Source organism: Nesoenas mayeri (assembly GCF_963082525.1).
Source record: "Nesoenas mayeri genome assembly, chromosome: 2".
Lineage (NCBI taxonomy): Eukaryota > Metazoa > Chordata > Aves > Columbiformes > Columbidae > Nesoenas > Nesoenas mayeri.
Genome location: NC_137543.1, coordinates 156925705 through 156947088, shown reverse-complemented (window position 1 = coordinate 156947088; position 21384 = coordinate 156925705). Strand labels below are relative to the sequence as shown.

At 40.3% G+C, this 21384-nt stretch overlaps 1 protein-coding gene across 1 annotated transcript in view; it reads left to right on the top strand.

Annotated features, from left to right (window-relative positions):
• The window catches only part of GALNT11 (polypeptide N-acetylgalactosaminyltransferase 11), a gene marked incomplete at its 5' end in the record, with an annotated part of 35787 nt that overhangs the window by 8900 nt on the left and 5503 nt on the right, over positions 1 to 21384 (top strand). The window contains 6 exons of the mRNA XM_080339011.1: positions 1513 to 1638; positions 4025 to 4274; positions 6973 to 7090; positions 8609 to 8761; positions 11353 to 11571; positions 15107 to 15211. Of these exons, the coding sequence (XP_080195137.1) occupies positions 1513 to 1638; positions 4025 to 4274; positions 6973 to 7090; positions 8609 to 8761; positions 11353 to 11571; positions 15107 to 15211 (971 nt within the window). The remainder of the gene's footprint in view (positions 1 to 1512; positions 1639 to 4024; positions 4275 to 6972; positions 7091 to 8608; positions 8762 to 11352; positions 11572 to 15106; positions 15212 to 21384) is intronic.

Here is a 21384-nt window from a genome sequence, read left to right as displayed (position 1 = left end):
AGGAGACTTTCTTAAAATCTTTCCTGTTGTCTCTGGCATATTATGTCACATTCAAGACCAAGGGAGAGAATTCCTGTGGCCCAGATGAATCCAGTCTGCATCTCTCCAGAGACTTTTCTTTGTCCTAGAATATTCTCTACCACCATGTTTACTCTGTGGTACCTTCTAATTCTTGATCAATGATGCCGCCTTGCGGCACAAAGGCCGAGGTCTCAACATCTGGAGTTGCTTCTGGGAATCTCCTTTTCAGTCTTCCTGCCTGAAAGTTCTCGTACTCCCTGAAGGTTATAGCTCTGGCTTCCACATATGTTCCTATGGCATTTAATCTTGTTAACAGCAACTTTAATGTTTGAACTGAGATTCATCAGCATAATAATATTTATTTTTGCAGATCCTGTGTTGAAAGTCTGTCTGCCTGCCTCTCTGTACCAAGGTTCTCTATGTAATCTCCGCTGGCTTTTTGTTGTTCTCCCTCATTTTATGTTCCTCTTTATTTCTCCATAAGTTTGTGAACTCGTGTTTTTCCATTACTTCAGTCTTAATATGTCTATCTTCTCTTCAGTGGTCTTGCTTTAATGTTAGAAACCACTGTTACTGTTAAAATTGCTGTTGATGTTAGTTAAGTTACAGTAGTGCCTATAGATTTCAGTGGATTTTGCTCTTCTTCCAAAGCACATACTTGCCAGAAGTGTCTTTGATCCTTTTGGATTTTAGAAAAGCAACCACCCGTGAGTGAATTTTACGTTGTATCTGCCGCAGTATCAGCTGAGCAGGTACAGATAGTGAAAGGTGTCTTCATGCTGCTTCTTAAAGGTGTCAATGTTTGCCTTAGTGTATGGAACATAGTGCTTTAAATCACTTGCCAGTGTGTAAGGGCTTTTATTACTTGTGCTGGAAATGACAGTCACCATGAGATGAATTTGGAAATGCTATTTCTTTGTGTGGTGCCTTTTATTGTATCTTTTTTTAGCAGCAGTAATTCCTTTTAGCATAGAATCTAGTAGTTCAAGTGAACTGGAGTCATATTGTACTAAAGGCTTTGCAAACAGAACTCAAAGATAACAATCCAGTCTGTATTCAGGAAACCAAGGCTAAGAACAAAAGGTGAGACAGTGGCAATGCATAAAAAGATAGTTGGGAAAATATAAGTAGATGTTTCTGAGCAGGAGCACACCCTGTGGAAGGCCCAGTCGCATGGTCCATCACCCTCTTTGGTGCAGGATGCGTATCTGCTTTCTCCGTGTGGATTTCCACAATGTAGCAGGGAAAAGTAAGGCAGGTAATAGGAAAATGGGCCAATAAAACAACAAAAAAAGGCCACAGGAATTGGTGGGCGGGTGTAGGATGTGGGATGACTGACTTCCTTTTGATACCCTTGTTTTGAAGCTGTGCTGTGTTGGAGGAGCTTTTTGGTCAAGTTTTGGTTGGTTTTGAGTTGAACATCTTGGGGCTTTAAGCAAAACTTTCACAATTTCCATCCTGTTGTTGAACTTGTGTTTTTCCCTTTCTCAGCTGACTTGAAGAAAGACTTGGATCAATATGTTAAAACTCAGCTTCCAAAAACCACAAAATTGGTAAGAAATGAGAAGCGGGAAGGTTTGATTCGAGGAAGGATGATTGGAGCCTCTCATGCCACAGGTAACCTTTCTTGTTTCTCTTTTCTTTGCGTACTTTGCCCATGTGTTAATTGGGTGACTTTTCTTTCTATAGTGCAGCTCTTTCATATGTTGAATATTTGACCTGTGGTTGCTTTAGGTGAGGGCTTTGCGTGTCGTGCTGTGTTCTGAGCTACACAACTTAGTGCAGGGGAAGAAAGATTTGGGATAATGCTCTCTTAGGCAAGAGACCTTTTAGCAATAATTTCCAAAGATCAATGACTTTGAAATGAGTTAATTGCATTGATCTTTGGCTGTTATATTAAAAACAGCTACAAAAAATGTCTTCAGTGATACCTGTATAATGATAATCGGCCACCTTAACTACCATTACCTGTGGATTTACACGTTTACATCATGCAGTTGACCATGATCTCTATAAAGCTTTCTCCAGGATTACCTCAAAGCTTTACTGAATTAGTCCCACCTGGGGTTTTTCCTCTTGCTCAATGAGAAGGAAGCAAGGAGGACTCTGTACTTGCTTATATGTAAATAAAGAGTAGATGTGATAAATCCACTGTTTTTATAGTTTGTAATTAACTTCAGGAAATCTATGCCGTGTGAGAGAGGGGAGACGTTTTTTCAAGTCACCCACGCAGTGACTTCACAAATTTGGAGCTGAATTTAAGTGTGTTTTAAACCTTCTCCAAACTGTTGTTTTTTTTCCTTGCTGTGGCAGTTTACTTTTGATAAAATGAGTTGGGTTTTTTTTGAATGGGGCAGTGAAACACTAAAACAAACCCAGTAATTGACAAAATATAGTGAGGCAATGTAGAATTTTCCCTGTTCCTGCCCTGAAAATCTGTTGCCTTGGGAATATCTCCATCTGCGCCAGGTATTGTGGTCACAGAATATTTTCTGCATGTTTCATGTGAAAACTACCACTCTAAAATGACAATCTTCTTCCTTATTAACGTACACACTAATCTCGCTTCTAATTCACCCATCTAATTCTAGTATTTCTCATACAAGGTTTTCTGTTGTTGCACTGAGTGTTAATTGGGAAAACTATGTTTGGTGCTTTATGTACACTGTGCGCCTTTTATCATAATATGCTCCCCCGTTAAATTCTTTGGTGACTGGGAAAGTATGTGCTACTCTCTCAGATAATTTTGAGTGGCAGATAAAGTCTCTTAATTGGTGTTTACTCATTAGCATTGTAATGGCATAACCCAGAGAGAAAATTGTGCTTGTGGTTTCCAAGCTGTGCTAGGATTCATTTGAGTTAGTGCAATTTTAAGTCATTTTATTGCTTTCGTTTTCAGCTGCCAGAGTCTGTGTGGTGTGGGGGTTTTTTTGTTAGTTTTTTTGGATTTTGTGTGTGTGTTTTGGTGGTTTGCTTGTTTTTTTTTCTTTTTCCTTCTCCTCAAATACTGTCTGTTGTTAATGGGTGACTCGTTATATTTGTACGTTTCTAAGTTGTTTTCTTTAAAACTCTTTCCTGTCTTTTCCACATTATTCTAGTGTTACATGAAATTTATTGTGTCATAAAAATTCAGATGACTTTTTAGACCAGCTGAGCCTGAAGGTCTCTCATGGATCAAACTGTCCTCTCTGACCATTGCAAATAATCCCCATGTAAACTGATGGGATTGGAGTGTTGCTTGGTCTAAAAATTTGGCTTTGTCCATTTAGGGCATTCACTCTTCTTTTTAACTGCTATGAATCGCAAATGTAGGAGTAGTTACATTCATACAAATTACATTCAGCCCTTTGAAGGCAACTGCAAGGCTGATGTGTCCCCGGTGAAAATGAGTTAGACACCCCAGAGCTAATGAAATAGGGAGATGCTCTGTATTCCTTTTTATTCAGGAGCCAAAATATTGTGGCTTGTATCATGGCTGAATGCAGATTAACTCATCAGAATGGCTTCGTTTAAAATCCCTAGATTTTAGGTGCAACAGTGACTGGATGGATGCTGAAGTGCGATATAAGGGAGCCCAAGGTGATTACAGTCAGTGGACAAAACCAACTTTGTTATAGAGATAATTCATCCAGCCCCATATCCATCCTCTTGGGCTCAGGAGCTGCTCTGCAACAGCCCAAGTGCCTGACTGAGCGCTGCTCTGGGGACGCTTCATTTAAAGTACAGCAGCTTTGCTGAATTGGGCTAGAACATTTGATGACTATAAAACTCTGTTAAAGAAGTGCAAATCGTGGCCCTCTTGAGCGATTAATGGCTAAATGTGAACAGCCAGGATCTACCTTCTGCCTTTGTGACTGAGCTAATCCCTGTGCAGTCCCTGGTTTGTCAGTGTTTGAGTGCAGACAGTGTTTTGCCTCTGTTACACAGGCTACTGAGGATGCTGCCGATATAATTGCCTGTGTCACCACGGATCTTCGTGTTTTCTGTTATTTGGCATTTGCAGGGCAGGTGCTGGTGTTCCTGGACAGTCACTGCGAGGTGAACGAGATGTGGTTACAACCCCTGCTGACCCCCATCAGAGAAGATCGGCGAACTGTGGTGTGCCCCGTCATTGACATCATCAGCGCTGACACGCTGACCTACAGCTCTTCGCCGGTTGTGCGTGGAGGGTTTAACTGGGGCCTGCACTTTAAGTGGGATCTTGTTCCTCTGTCAGAACTGGAAGGACCTGAGGGAGCCACTGCTCCGATCAAGTAAGGTTCCACCTCCATGGTGTAAAGCTCTGTGTAACGCACGGACAATCAGAAGCACTTCAGAGTGTATCAGGGTGTGTAGTTCTAGAAGCAGATGCCTAACCTGGCAATACTTGACTTGTTTATTTTACTTAGAAATCGTTTTGCTTGCTATTACCTAATTCAGTTTAATTTCTCACATTTAATCACAAATTTGATGTATCTATCCTGGTAGGTCAAGAAAACACATGCACTTTTAGAGAATACTTACACAAGAGCCTTAAGGGGCTTATCCTATTCTGTATTAAATCTGTCCAATAATTTCACTTTTGAGCTGTGTATTGATGTCTGTTTCCAGTCTGTCAATATGTTTGGCTTAATGATGGGTTTGATAACCACCTTTGTGCTAGTAATAGCCTGCATATCCCACTAATATAGGCTCTGTAATTTCAGTGCTAAAGAGTTGCTAGGTTGGGAAAAGATGTTTTTGTGCTAATAGGAATGTAGTTTCATAGCTGATAGGTGAGAACATCAGAGCATATGGTAATTTTCTATGTCAACATTTTTTTTCTTTAGATTTCTTCTATTTTTCCTCAAACAAGCAATTATTTTGTCCTAAAGCTTCCTAAATGACTACCCATGGATGCAAAACTATCTTTGAAATACTGCTTGTCTTTTTGCATAGTGTGGCAAAGGCCTCACTGTTAGAAATCTGTCTATATTGTTTCTGTGGTCTGAATTGCTTGAGAGGTGTTCTGAAACAAAAGTCTTGATAAAGCTTCACACTAGGGCTTGGAAAGTTACTTTCTTTAGTCTTTCAGCTATTGATGGCTGTATTGCCTGTAGAGAACTGGCAACGTCTGGTTCTTGGTGGACATGCAACTGTTAAAAAATGTCAGTAGACATGTATTTTTAGTAGCAGACACATATGGCTCAGACATGAGAATAGAAGCTGTCCTGGTGCGATTCCCTTCATGAGAAGGGTCAGTGCTGCCGGAGCAATGGCAAGGGGTTGATTGTGCTTTTTCTAGTTGCAGGTATCCATCTCTCTACAGAATTGAGGTCTGTGAGGTGGAATAACTGAATATATTATATGTATGTATATATATATAAAAACATTTTTTTTCCACAAACTGAGAATATGATACTTCTATACGATTTGCAAAGCAAATCAGAAATTGAGCAGCCTCATCTCTCATTCTCTTTCCTTGGGCTGTAAATGAAGAGCATTTCAGACTGATGTAAGCAGCTCCAGCACAAGGTTCTCTGCTGTGGCCTGACAGCTCTGCAGTTTGTCTTCCCACATCACAAGATGTGGTCTGAGAAGCCAGGAAACTTCTTGAGTTACTTAACAGTTTGGCCACTTTGAAAGGTGTCACTGTGACGGTTTCTGAAGTGCGGAGGGAAAGGACAGACTGGGAAAATCTGAATGAGGAACCTGCATAGAAAGTCTTACAATCCTTATTCTGTGAAGAGCTGTTCTCACAGTTAATCTGGGGGTGCCGGAAGGTTGGTTCTTGCTGTGTTCATCCCTGGTGTTGCATTCCTTCAATTCACTTTTAGGAAAATCTCCCATGGAAAAGGTAGGGAACGTCATAGTTAAAAGGTAGTCTAATCTAAAACTATTACATTTTCTGAGTATGAAAGTGATTTTTCCTACTTAGAGGTCTCTGTCTGCTGTGAAAAAGAAGCTAGATTGCTATTTAACCTTTGAAAATGGCTTTCTATCAAATGGAAAGTCTTAGGTTTTACATTTTAAAAGCCTTCATCGTGAATTATTTTGGTGTCAGGGATGGAAAAATTGAAAGCAACCTTCCAACCCAGGTTTTAAAGTGACAGAGACTGTAGTAGAAAGTTGTGTGAGAACAAGCAAAGAAATCCAGACCTAATCTTGATTTCATTGTAGATTTGTATTAACAAGGATGAGAGAAAGCACATTGTATGTCCCAACTGTTAAATAATTTTTATGTAGTGTTTTTACTCTTTTATACTCTTCTAGGGCATCCACATGTTATAAATGTGTGATACAGTAGCAATTCAATCTAGAGACTGTACAATGATGGTTATATAGAGATTTTTTACAAAATAGGGCACCATTCTAGTAACATACAGGCAAGGTGGAAAACTAGGAAACCCTGAAGAGAAAATCTATCCAAATATACAAACTCTAAATAACTTACCAATAAACTGCTCATTGTATGTATGATGAAACAACGCTGCTCCTGGTACTTAAATTCTATCCATGAAATAGAGTAAGATTTCTTTTAGCAGCCTCCTGGCTTCTGTAATTTAAATTTAGACCTTGTTTCCTGTTTCAATTTGATGTTGGAAAGTAATTTATACTCTAGATTCTACTTCTTCTGCAGTTCAGTCGAGCTTGGTCTATATAATTCACCCTTGTAAGAGGGGGAAGAACACATTATTGTGTGCAAGTACGCACCTTTGTAACTGTAGGGAAAATAGCTTCTAGTAAAGACAGATCTGAATATGGTTTATAGGTATTGGAACAATAGATCCCAAATACCACTGACAGATCTACTTTTGAAAATGTTATAGAGACTTGAAGCGCGATCTGATGATTTCTAGTGTTTGTAGGGTTTAAATTGTTACATAGGTCTAAATTTAAGCTTTGGGACTAGCTGATTCAGCTAAAATTACTGTTGTGTTGTGGTTTTTTTTCTCTAAAAGTAAATGAGCTTCTTTCAATATTCCTTTTTAGATCACCTACTATGGCTGGAGGTCTGTTTGCCATGGATCGCGAGTACTTTAATGAACTTGGACAGTATGATAGTGGCATGGACATCTGGGGAGGAGAAAATCTGGAAATATCATTTCGGGTAATCTAGCTTTTATGTGTACTGGAGTATGAACCTCAATGTCTGGCTGCTTCTCTTCCCAATGTACAGTTAGTTTCTTTAGCACTGGAATAGCTATTTGCACACAGAAATATTTGGGCACTTTTATTCCCAGGAAGGATGCTTTCAGCACACAGTAGCTGCCTTTGCAATAATCTTCAAGTTAAGTTTGAATGGGAAGATTTAAGAGAATTTTGAGCTCTGTAGTTACATATTTGTGGCTTTTTCTTTGTTTGGTGGAGAATTTCATAGTACCTGTAGAGAAGCAAAAGGAAAGAAGAATGATGCAGATTGCTTATGAACTCATTTCAGGAATGTCTAATGCATTTCATAAGTCAGTTAAAAAGATGCGTGGCTTACAGCACCGTGGATGATAAGTAAGCTTATTATATTTCCTTAGACATGTTTGGGGCTTTTGAGACACTTCAGCCTCCTTTTTGACGTCCTGGAAATGTAGATATTTAATAACTAAGGAGTCATGTAATCGGCTTTGTTGGGAAAATAATGAGAAAGTTGTAATCAGGAGATGTGAAAGTGATGCTTTATTTGGCTTCCTATATTTTATCTCATCTTCCCTGTAACTCCAGTGAAAGAAACAAACAGAAAACCAAAGCAACTCCTCACAAACAGACAGACCCAAACAAAACCCCACACCCCCAAACCAAACAAAACACGACCAAAAAAACCCACCACACAACCCTCAAAACTTTAGGGAAATCTGTCAAATTGGTTCATTAGAGAAATCAAGATTAGAGCTCAACAAAAAGAACTGGCATTTCATATATTTGAGTGACTTTACAAGGGTATGTATTCAATAAATAAAATCTTTTTTTAGTACAAAATATAGTTATTAGATACCTGAGTAGAAGTGTATGGAATGTGAGGAAATTATTCTCTTTACCGTGTAATACACAGTTTCAATAAATAGGACTTTGACAAATTGGAGTATGTTCAGAGAGCTTTACAAGATCTGGAAGCCCTGGCTCCCTGGGGGAGAATTGAACAGAACTTGAGTCTTTATCTTACCCAGGAGTAGTTCTAGAAATGACTTGATTATAAACTGCTGAGACGAGAAGCTTTTTCTGAGATCAGAGAACACGTTAGTCTAACAAAGAGCCAATGACGATAATTTGCAGGATGGTGAAGTTTAAAAAGATTTAGAAAAATAAATGGAAGTAGAGTGTAATGGAGATCAATTAAGGCACCTAAAAGTAGTATTTGAATGTGAACAGTATTTCTGAGTTCCCATATACTTAACAGAAACAAACAGCTGTGTAAAATAGGTGCTTATACTTAGCTGAAAAGCTCTCCAGGCTCCCTTGCTGATACTGATAGATCTTTATGTCTACTGTGGAAGTACAAACATGTCGTTCTCACGTAGGCAAATAAATTTAGATATCTTGATCTACAAGTTGGATCCCAGCCCATATATTTCAGTGTTTTTTAATAGGTCATTAGATTATCATATTTTACAACATCTCCTATCTGTTGCATGGACAGATCTGGATGTGTGGCGGTCGGCTTCTGATCATCCCCTGCTCTAGGGTGGGGCACATTTTCCGTAAGCGACGTCCCTATGGCTCACCTGGGGGACAGGACACTATGGCTCATAACTCCCTGAGGCTGGCGCATGTGTGGATGGACGAATATAAGGTAAGAGACTATTCTAGGTCGCAAAATAAGGTTATTGACTGGCTTGTTTGTCAGACGAAGCGGAGTCAGTTAGCATCTCTAACGGGGTCTTCCTTCTGGAGTCTGAATTCCTAATTTTGATATGAATTCCTGTATTCTGTAGGATTGTTGTTTGGCTTTTGAATGCTCAAGTCTTCTCGCTGTTACTTCTGCAGGAGATTCAGTTTTCTGCCTTTTTAATGATGTAAAAGTTGATGAATGAGTTCTTGCAAGCTCTGCATTGCTTTGTGTCCAAATCTGTATTACAAGGCAGCCCATTCTACTGCTATGTGCCTTCAGGTAGTTTCCATGTTGGTGAGACGGGGATTTTGATGGCTGGTTTTTTGCTTTCTGTTTTAATTAGCAGGCTGATTCTTTGTCTTGTCCTGGAAGATCAATCAAGATTAGCTTCTGAATTCAAGGACAAGCGTATTCCTTCCTTCAGATCATTGTACTGATGGTTTTAAATGTAGATCAGGCTTCTGTGAAGTTCTGATCTCTATGATGCTTGAGGTCTTTTTGCCTTGTGAGACCATAGGATTTGCTGTGTGGCCAGCTCCTGTGGTCCCTACAACTTCTATACAGGGCATATTTTATTAACTTTATATTCTTTAGAGGTTTATGTTTCAAACCCCATTCTTTATCTTGATATTCAGTCAGTTAAAGGAACCTATTAGGGGTCATTAATTTTCACCTCCATTCTCCTTCTCCATAATGTATTGGTAGATTTGATCTATCACTTTCCCTTTTATTGGTGTCTGGGCAGAGTTGTTTTGTGATTAATGATGGGTGTCTCTGAAGCTTGGAATTGATTCTTTGTTATAATTTCCGGCTAATGCTGCTTTGTCCAACAAGGACTTAAACTGCTGATTGTAGCCATCTCTTATCACAGGCTTGTTCTGAACTTTTCCAGCTGTTTCAATCTAATTATCTGATAGTTGCCAGAGACTATTATTATGACAGATTTACGTATGGAGGGCAAGCCTGGAAATATTTTTGTTTTTATAAGTGTAATGCAAATATTTAGGGCCAGTATCATTTACTGATGTGATTGTATGCTGAATAATACACAGATAAGGCTTCAAGGACCAGTTCTTCAGTAAAGAGCAAATATCAATATAATGTATTATAATATATACTAATATAAATATAATATAAATAATATAAATTAAATGGTGTGATGGAAGGAAACAGCAAATTTTTCATAACTGTCACAAGCAAATGTAAAAAGTTCATATATACAATGGAGATAAATAACACAGGAAAGGCAGGATACCAAAATTTGAGCTTTAACTAGGAAAAGGCAATTGGAATATAAGAGCTCCTTTATTTTGAAGCAGACCAATGTTTTATAGTAACATCCAGCCTATCTCCAAACGTTCCCGGCATTGTCCAACAGTCCAATGTACTTGATGCCTCCCCTACTGCTGCTATTAGAACAGCAGTGATACATCAACTCCGTCCAAATGCTCAGAGATCTGGAAAAGGACAGATGTGTCATTTGTCTTGAGATGGTGCTCTCTGTCATCTGAATAGCAGAGACAGCGGTAAAGTAATTGAAAACTGTCAGAACCACATTATGGTAAGTGAATTCCAGATGTCTACTAGAGATTAATCCAAGAAAATACCATAGCTCAGTGCCCTAAAAACTGATTTCGAAATAATATCTAGTAAACTAGTTAGTGTGCAAATACAATGCCTTTTCTATTTAAATCTGGCTGGAATTAAGGACTCTACAAGGGGATTTTTCTTCTAGTTTCAGTAATAGTATTCATGCCACATTGTACATTCATGAATTCCTGTTTGTCCCCGTTGTCTCTGCATTAGAGTTGAACAGCGTATAAGATTAAGCTGGAATCTTAATCCATCCTTGCCTAACTAGGTACAATTCCGAGTATAATAATAAATCAGAACATGAAAAAATACCATTGCAGGAGCCTTTCTGGAGGTGGTGCGGATGAATGGACAAACCAGGCTTCACAGAAAGCCCAGGTGACAGTTCTGGTTCTTCATGTGAATAAGTGGGTGATCCCACTGACTGTCACAAGATAGTCCTACTTATATATCTATTCTGATATGATTTGGCTTTTTTTTGTCCTGGTAACCTGTCAAGTTGGAAGGCTGGAAACCATGGTAGACAAAAACCACTTGAACCCCACAACAATGGAAAAAAAATAATTGGACAGTCAAACTAATTTAAAGAAACTTTGGTCAGATGAGGATAATGATGATATACCTGTCTGTTTCTGACCTAACGACTCCAGGATGCATTTATTGCTCATGGACTGTAGGGCTGATTTGTTTCCTCCTCAAGCAGGAGTCTAGAAAACATAAGCAGATTATTACCTGAGAAGTGTCTTCATCAAGAAAAGGATTAGCTCAGAGTTAGGCAGGATAAGTCTCACCTCCTGTGGCAATCTAAACACTGGAATTTCCTAGTGCCAGGTTTGAACTTAATGGCTGAAAGCACTAGCGGAATGAAACTTTGGAAGTTCTGCAAACAGGAAAAAGTTGGATATCAATAATGCAAAATTCTTCTTCCCTTCCCCCCAACCTGTTTCTCTTAAATACAGGAGCAGTATTTTGCTTTGAGACCCGAGCTAAGGATGAGAAGCTATGGAAATATTACCGACCGTGTGGAACTGAGAAAAAGATTGAACTGCAAGTCATTTAAGTGGTATTTAGATAACATCTATCCTGAGATGCAAATTTCTGGGCCTAACGCCAAAGCTCCACAGCCAGTTTTTATTAATAGAGCACAGAAACGACCAAAAATAATCCAGCGTGGAAGGGTAAGAGGAACTTTCTTAAAAATATAGTATTGTATTTTTTAAATTCTTTTGAGATTCTTGCTGAAAAATTTACTCAAATACAATAAAAGCAATCTGTTTCCGTAGAGCATAGAGATTTAGTTTTGCAACAAGCTGTCTTGAAAAATAACAGAATTTTCGTCTTTAGGCAAAGGCAAATTAGTTTCACTCTGATCTATATTTCAGATTATTTTCAGGCTAGATACTCCTCAATGAGGTTTGTTACCTCAAAGCTCAGAGTTACAAAGTTTTGATGTCTTTAGCGTGCACTTTCGTGGCAGTTGGTTCTGAAGATGGATTTGGATAGAGAGAAGTCTGGCCTCAAATATTCATGCTCTGTTGGTTTGTGATAAGAGTACAATGTAATTAGTTTCCAAACTCATTGCTTTTACTGGATAATTTTCTGCAGAGATGAACGTTTGCATCTGAGACTGATGATGGCTTTTCTAGTCTTGACTGGTAGATAATGAAAAAAAATGAGGCTTGGTCCTTTTTTCTTCAAATAGGAGTGAAGAGATGTATTTTTATGTGTATTCATGAAGGAAGTAATGATTGCTATTTATATTTATAATGCATGCCTTAACTCGGACACCTGTGTTCATGGGTTTGTATGCAGGCAAAGCCAGCCCATAGTTGCATCTCTTCTCTCCAGTGCCAGATTCATCTGATGTGTGTTTTTTATGCTTCCCAAAAATAATGGAGAACTTCAAACCTGAGACTTCAAACCCCGTGAAAGAGAAGACCTTTGAATAAACTATATGTGCATGGATTATGGTTACCAGATTCCTTTCTAGCTCAGTAACGGGAAGCACTAAGTAGGGATGTAGCACAGGCTGCAGTAGCTGTTGGCAGTTGCTGGTCCTGCAGGTAGATTCAGGCTGGAGGACCCGAGTTCATGCAGAACCCATTGACATAATTAGATTATTTTGCTTGGAAGCAGCTATCTGGGAATCCACAACTTGTGCAATATTTTTATCATTATATCCTGGCCAAGCTATAAAGTTATTTATCATGTAGTTTCCCTGAATAAAACAAATAGAATAGGCCAATTCCTTAGTTGTTAAATGCTGTTATTCCCCTAGTAAGACTTTTATTTTTTTCCCATTATATTTAATGGCTTTTTGCTTTCATTCAGACAGAAGTTTAACTAAGGAATTGCTGATGTGGGGGAAGCTACTGAGGGATCTGAATCCCTCAACAACGCTTCAGGGGAAATCTTCCCAGCAAGAATTTCTCATGGTTTAATTTGGAGAAAAACTCAGTGCAACCTTTAAGAAGGGGGAGACAAGACACAGAAGAATGCAGTTCCTTGGCTTGGTTCTCTGGGGTTCAAGCATTATACCAAGCATTGTGTGAGAGAGTCTGCTTTGGCTCTGGTCATTATATAAACTATTTCCAGATGCCTATGAGGAACAGAACGATCAGCCAATGTTACCACTGCGTGCCAGACTCTTTAGGATTTGGGATGAACCACTCCAAATCCCAGCTTATTCTGAAAAACTAATTGAGCCAGAGATAAGTACTGGTTTGACAGCTGGGGGGAACTGTAATGATCACAAACTGTGACAGTTCTTGACGGTGTTATCAAATGCTGAGCATTGTGGCCAATAAAAACAATGACAAAAGTCCTATAAAACTCATGGAGCTGTACGGTTTGAAAGCTTCTGTTGAGTGAGGGATGATGAAAATGAGATCTCTCCTAGAAGTCTCTGGGGTGTGAGGAAATGTTACTTAGAAGGTTTTATGTAATTGGTTTCAGATGTTTGTAGGGAATGGGAGAAATATGGTGCCCTTGTGGCTGCCGATGTGCCTTGGGACAGCCGTTGCCAGAAATGGCAGTTAGCAAAGAATATTATTTGGTATTTGTGCTCTCTAATTTTTACTATGATGTGATGGAACAGTTCTTTCCTTTTATTACTAGAAGTGTCTTTTTGTTTCTAAAACCCTGTAGAATCAATACAAATGCAGAGACAGCTATATATGTCTTCATAGTAAAACGCAGCTATCTAATGAATCTGCCTGGCCTCGAGTTCAGGGCAGCAAATTCTTTTTTCCTCTACATTTACCTCCAGATTGGAAATAATTATTTTTAATGTGGATGCCATATCTGGGGCCCTGTCACCTCACAGTATCACAGTATGTTTGGGATTGGAAGGGACCTCAAAAGATCATCTAGTCCAATCCCCCTGCTGGAGCAGGAACGCCTGGGTGAGGTCGCACAGGAACATGTCCAGGTGGGTCTTGAATGTCTCCAGAGAAGGAGACTCCACAACTTCCCTGGGCAGCCTCCCACCCATGCTTGCACCCAGTCACTGTCAAATGCACTCAGTAGAGAGCAGCTCTGCTGTAGAAGTGGCAGAATTGTGACCGTTGCTCAAATATTAATAATCGCCTTTCTCCTTTGCACCGTTAGCTGCGTGCGGTGCAGTTCGTGATGTGCAGGCAGTGGTTGCTGCCGGAATTGCCTGATCCTCACCACAACGGGGGAAGAAAAATAATCAGGCTGAAAAGGCGCCTTCTGCTGACCACCAGTTAGTTTAGGGCATGGGTGTAACTTAAAAGCCAGAATAGAGGTGGTGTGTCTCGCTGAGTAACTCTATGGGGTTGCAAACATCAATGTCTTAATGATTATTCACTGCTGGAACAGGACAACCTAATCCTCAGGCTCTGCAGAAAATCTCTTGGGTGACTTTTAGGGTCAAACCAGGAGAGATTGCTGACTTGCTGGGAACCTCCTTGTTCACTTTGGTGGTATGTGCTTACAGTTCAGTACTCCAGGACAGGCTCCTGACCTGAATCTAGTCCCCTGATACAACATTACTCCAAATCAGACTAGGCGCTGCATTTGAACTGGAATGGGCATTTGGGCATCTGTAAAATTTTCCCTTTTTCCCTGATCTGTCATTAAAATAACTTATCAGATAATATAATATATATCAGATATATCAGATAATATAACAACTATGGCTTTTCGGTTACCTGAACGCTCTTGAAAATCAATCTGCAAACAACGTAACTCCCTGAAGTTGCTTGTACTTGTGTAATTCCTTCTCGTTTTTCAAAGAGGCAGTCCTGCTTCATGAAGAGAGGCTGTGGGATGACACTTATGGTTAAACTAAACTGTAGTAAAATGTAGTTTCTAAGGTATAGTTGATATTCCTGAGGTAGTGACTACATGGGACCTGAGACTTTCAAGGAGAGTGAAGAGCGGAAGGAAATTTGGAGTATGGCCAGTGTGTGCTGAGCCATGTTGTGTGTCCTGCACTTGTACCACAAAGAGGGAAATCTTGATGTAATTAGAAAGCAAAATGGAACTATTTAATGCTGTTTTTCCTCCAAATTATCTGGAAAACAATATGGTATTCGAAAAGAGAAGGACTTTTTTTATGTATTGTGGATTGTTTGCTTTTCTCTGTGAGCACACCAAGTCCTAGGGCTTGCAAGCATTACCATATGTTGCCTTTGGTGTATGATGTTTGTTGTTCACTCTGTCCATCAAACTGTTTTCCTCTCACAGTTGTATCACCTTCAAACCAACAAATGCCTGGTCGCCCAGGGGCACCCCAGTCAGAAAGGAGGCCTGGTAGTGGTTCGGGAATGCGACTACAACGATCAAAACCAGGTATGATATTCCTAATTGTACTGAATAGCGATTCACTTCTTACAAATTGCTAATGTATTTTCCTGCTGGTGAAGTGTCCTAGGATAACATCTCATCAGCAAGTGGGCTGATTTATCGTTGAAACAGCAAGGCTGGCTGAGGAAACTGTGGAGCTTACTGCTCTGTACCTGCTAACGCTGAGTGTTGGACAGTATAATCTGTCTTTACGGCATGGATCTCGGTGTGTGACTGAAGATTATCTGTAAAAGGCTCCTGGCGGCTTCATAATCCACTGATTGACACTTCAGAATTCGTAGAAGTGCTTTCAGTCAGTTCCTCACACTGGGCAGCCTTTTCCTGGCCTGCTGTTCTTTGCGTGCTCTACAACTGCTCCTCTGCTGCGGGACTGGCTGTACATTGGGGTGAACGAATGATTTGTTGGTATCTTTAAACAGAAGGAATTATAAGGAATTTAGAAAATTCTTTGGCTACAGGTGAGGATTAATTTGGGATGGATGTGAAAATCGAACGAGGATTTTCATATTACTACATGGAGCCTTTGCTATTCCACTTCTGTTCTTTCAGGCAACAGCAGTTCAGGACTTGGATAAACAATCTCCAGGGTAGAGAGATCTTCACTTAATACCATAAAGACTTTCAACTAGATAAGAGCTACATGATTTAGGAGCCCATGGGACCCAAGTCTAACAACTAGATCACATCTGAAGAGAAAACTAATCATTGATTGCAGTTCTTTTGGTTGGAAAATGATCTTCTGTGTAATCTTTTCACTGGAAAATGGCTTTCTGTGTAATATAGACAGTTGATGCATGCGAGACCCGACCTTGACAAGTGGATGTGTGGGGAAACCAGACTCACTGAAGTCAGATTGGCCTTACAAGCAAGTTTGTGTCTTTAGTTCATGATTGCTTTGTTTTCTCTACCCTTCAGGGCTGCTAAGAAATTTCAAATTCTCACTGAAGTGCTTGATTTAAAAGAAATAACAGATGCTGTGTAACTTGCAGTTGTATCACCACTGTGGATAATACTTTTAATTGAAATTGACTTAGGTGATCGTCATTAAATAAAAATTACTCAAGCACTCAATTATTCTGATTTTTAGGACTTGACATGACTGACATTCCATTCATCTTTTAGCTATAGAAAGAAAAACAATAAGGGAAATGGTTCTTACAAAGGTGATGCATCTAGAAAATATTCAATATATTTAAGTTATAATGAAAACTAGGATGTTCCATTAACTGTAACAGAAATACGCAGTCTGGGATAATACTGGGGATTCAATACAGATTTAGAAATAAGTGATGAAAGTTTTGCAGTTAAAAATAGCGTAAGTAGAAGAGGTGACAGGACGTTATAGAATGAAGGTCAGTGCAGAGAGGTCTGAAGTAACAGAAGAAGCAAGAGAATTGGATTGTGAATTTTGCAAACAGAAAACTAACACGGAATGAGAACTATTGTAGTTGGAGAGCAGTCATGGGAAGGAAGCCCCAAGATTGCCGAAGTGAACGCTCTCCCGCAGTTCAGCAGTGTGTCTGATTTCTGGAAACAGAACCGAGAATGCACGAGGTAGCGCACACCACAGAAACTGCAGCGTTGAAGTAGGGTAGAAAATATTGAAGCACATGGAAAGATCATTGTGAAAGGCTGGAGATGTCTGAAAAGTGGAAGGAAAAAAAAACTGTGGTGTGGATTCTAGCCAAAACCATCATCTCAGGGTTAATCAGGTAGCGATTTGGGGATGAGGATGCTGAAGTGGGCTTTGGGCTAGATACTGCCCTAAAGGAGGAGGACAAGGAGCAGTTACTGACAAAGTTGGAAGAGAAGCATGAAAAAACACTAAAAAAAAGGTTTTGGAGTGAAGCCCAATGGCCAAGATAGGACTAACTCGTGGGAGTGCTTGTGATCTAACAGCTAAAGGAAGATTGGGTTTGTCATTGTAGCTTCTGTGTGCTTGCCTTCTTCCTGACCTAAATCCTTAAAGCCTGGTTTCTTTGCTAAAAAATCTCCTCGGATTTATGTGGATTTTTTTCCACTGTTTGTTTTCGAAAACACTAGGTTGACTCTTAAGCTTTACTTTCTGTGTTGTTGTAACCTCTCCTCAGTGTATTTACTTCATTCCAATATTTTAACCTTTCTCTTACCTAGCAATATATTAAGCTTTAAAAATGTGAGTGTTGCCAGTCCAGCTGGGGATGGTGCTAAGGTGTTTAAGCATGTGCATCTGTAACCTGGGACTTCAAAAGATCGCTGATTTGGGCAGGTGATTTCAGAAAAGTTCTGTTAACACCCTTGTAGCACTTTTATAAATATAAGAATATATACTTTACAAACTGTTCCGGAATCAATCTAGAGGGGATGTGCTCACTTGTGCAGTTCTACTCCAAGATCCTTCTCCCTAAACAATTCTTCGTTCCCTCTGACGATTGTCATGAAACATCACCAACACACTAAGCTGTGAAACAGAAAGCATGTGTCTGCTTTTGAGCGACCTTCAGGAGGACATTTTGTTTTCAGGGTAGTAATAGCTTAAAATAATTATTATACATCACCGAACTTTGCTGTTCCTGATTATTTCCAATGGTATCCATGTCGTCGGTATCCGTAATAACGGGAGCTGAAGTCTATGCAAACAGCTGTGGTGATGCGAATTGCCAGGCACATCTCTTCCTCAGTGCTCAGGCAGCTTTTTTGTGCTCTTTAGCTGAATTTTTGTCTTTTAAAAACTGTCTGACAGAATCACACAATAGCACCAATCTAAGCAACAGATTGTAACTGATGAAAGCACCGAGATGCTGCTCATGTCAGCACGGTTCACGGCAGGGATTTTCTTTCACAAAAAGGGCTGTTTCGGTAGTAGTTACTGTCTTGTATTTACTGAAAACTTTCAATGCGTTCCTCTAGCGCTAATGCCATTTGCAGAACGAATAACTGTGTATATGTACAGAGCTGTGCCAGCTGGCCAGCGCTGCCTCTTGCACTCGGCTGTGCGCCAACAGCCAAGGGGTAGGCGGCTGCTTCCTGCTTTATTTCATACCATTTTGAAATATTTATGCCCTAGGAACAGTGAGCTTCCCTTTTCTACCTACCATAGATCATTTGTTTTATTGTTTTTCCTTAGCGTGAAGATAGGTTTTGGTTTAATACAGTCATCTGTACTGAAAGCGATTTCAACCTTCTAGAGATAACTCCATTTTTCAAAATGAAATGGTTGTGTAGGCCATCCTCCTAGGTGATGAGGGACTATTTGAGCCCTTTCCTCACTTGAATTTCTTCCGAAGTATTTCATTTACGTTAATTAATCTCACTGTAGGAATAACTTCATCTTTCACCAAAAAAAGTTCAGTAATACAGCACTATATCTCTTTATTACGGTAAAAAGCAATCCCAGATGGGGAGTCACTGAGATATAGGGGTTTATGGAGGCAGAGGAGAGCACACCAGCTTTGCCAACAGTGGAAGCCTGAAAGCAGTTAAGAAATCCAACTATTAGTAAAATGAGAGAGAAAAAAAGCTCCACTATCCAGTCTTTCTGCTGCTGTCCTGGCAAGGAGTTAAACTGGAGTTGTCACTGAAACTGTTAATTAAGCTGTATGTCACTGTTAATTAAGCTGTATATGAGGAAAAGCTGTTTCTAACCACTCACCTGTGTGTAAATGAGATTAATCTCAGCAGTCGGCTGAGTGATTTGCTTGTGTTATATGGGGGTGAGGTAAAGCCCTAAAGTTGCTAGAAGCCTAGGAAACCTCAATCTTACATCTGTAAATAGTCTGAACTACATTTTGAGGGGACTAAATTGAAAATCTAGTTCTTCCTAAGCTGCACCTCTGTAAAAAAAGGCTTATACTTTGAATCTCCTTCCATTAATTTTGTCCACGAGACCTGCCCTAGCCTGTGCTGTGTGTCTGTCCATCAGTGACCAGAAGTATGCTCAGAAAATGCTTACTCCAGATCTGGGGGTCCCATTTCCACTCTGGGAAAATTGAACCAGCTGCTGCGTGCCTGTGCCCCTGCAGCCAGAGGAGAGGACATCGATGGATTTATCAGCGGTCCTGGCTAACCAGGGACGTCCCAGCTGGTTGGAAGCTGGCAAATGCAATGCCCGTCTCAAAGTAGGGTTGGAAGGAAGGAATTACAGGCCTGTCAGTCTGACCTCGGTGCCAAGAAAGGTTGTGCAGCAGATCATCCTGAGTGCCATCATACAGCACATACAAGACAAACAAGTGATCAGGCCCAGGAGCATGGGTGGCCAGCAGGACCAGGGCGGTGACTGTCACCTTGTACTCAGCGCTGGTGGGGCCAAACCTCAAATCCCAAGTCCAGTTTTAGTCCCCTGCTGACAAGAAAGACCTTGAGATGGTGGAAGGAGAGACCTCACTCTCTGCAACTGCCTGAAAGGAGATTGGAGCACGGAGGGGGTTGATCTCTTCTCCCAAGTAACAAGAGACAGGATGGGAGGAAATGGCGTCAAATTGTGCCAGGGAAGGGTCCGATTGGATATTAGGGAACAATTTCTTCCTGGAAGGGGTTGTGAAGCACCAAAACAGGGAACTGGTGGAGTCACCATCCCTGGAGGGGTTTAAAGACACATGTATGAGGTTCTTAGGGACATGGTTTAGTGCTAGAATTAGGCTGTGGTTGGACATGATGATCGTAAGGGTCTCTCCCAACCAAAATGATTCTATGACTCGGATGGGTGGGAGGCTTGGGCAGGCACCTGAGCAGCACCAAACCAGAGATGCTCTGCCTTAGGGAAGGTCTCTGGGTGCTCCAGAGACATCTAGGACCTCGGAAGGGTTGGTTGGCAGCTGGATGAGTTGCCGCACTCCAAGGGGTCCTCGCACCTTTCCTGTTATGCTGTCCCGTATGTTAAGAGGCAGGAAAAAAAGCACTGCTAGGAAGAGGCCAATCCAACAGCATTCAGCAAATTAAATCATTTATTTAACCCCAAACTTGATCGATTTCGCTACAGAGAGAGGATTTCCCTAACATCTGCCATTTAAGTTTTATTTGAAAACAGAAACAATTCATTATATTCTAATTGCATCCTGATGTTTTCCTCTGACTCCAGTGAAAATAGTGATTTTCCTTAGACCTGTAGGGCAGATCAGTCATTAGTCTGTGTCTCTGGGGACAGCACTTAAAGGTGCTGCTCCCCTCTGTGCTGGGAACTGGGCATGATTCCATTTTTTAAACTGAAATCTGACAGTGATGCTCTCCTAGGTGTCAGGAAGTAGGTGCAGGATGAAAATATCTACACCTCATCTCTTACCTCTTTTTTTTTCTTTAAATAAATGTTTTAAATTATGGGTTTTTTTTTTTTTTTTAGAAAATACATAGGATAAAACAAGACCACACTCAGAACTGAGTGTTATATCCTAGACTGGCACCTTATTGGTTATAGACTTTTGATATTGCGCATGAGCCTGGACACAAGCCAGTCATGGACAAATTGAAAATGAGAGCGGTTTATTCTCCTTGTAATGAGATCCCAGCGGTGCTCCTGCCAGGAGAGGTTTCCTTCCCATACTGGGCTGTTGCTCCTGACTGCCTGTGGCAACCAGAGCTAAACATCATCCTCCCCTTCTTCAGCAGCACAGCAGTTAGTAAGTGTTGGAGTATGCAAAGGCTTGAACTTATATAACAAAAATCCCAACCCATGGGATGGCTTTGCTTTCCCCATGCTTCAATCTGGTAGTAATCTGCAAGTTCATACTGATACTCTAATCCAAATTTGGAACCATAATGTGCCCCAAATTCACATATTTTATTTTTTTTTCCTTTTTTTGCTACACCAAACACATAATTAGTTTGAAATTAATTTTGGCTGTCTGGTATAAATCTTTCTGGAGAAGTATCACACTGGATTTAACCGCTGTTGTGTGTTCTTTGCTGTTACTCAGCTTCTGATTAAAGAGCTGCTCCCTGTGTCACTGCAGTCTGCTCTCTCAGTTCTGACCAGTTTCATCTGTTGTTTGGATTTGGCTTGATCATTATTCTTCTTTTAACAATAACACTCTTCTGGCAAGTCCTGCTATTTCTCCATTCTCTTCTCCTCTTCAATCTTGCCGTGCTTGCTTTCTTGTTACAAGGTTTAAACAGAAAAAGTGTGTTAAAAGGCACCGAACGCCTGAGGTGTGGGCAAATTTTAATGTAATACCTGCGCTTCCTCC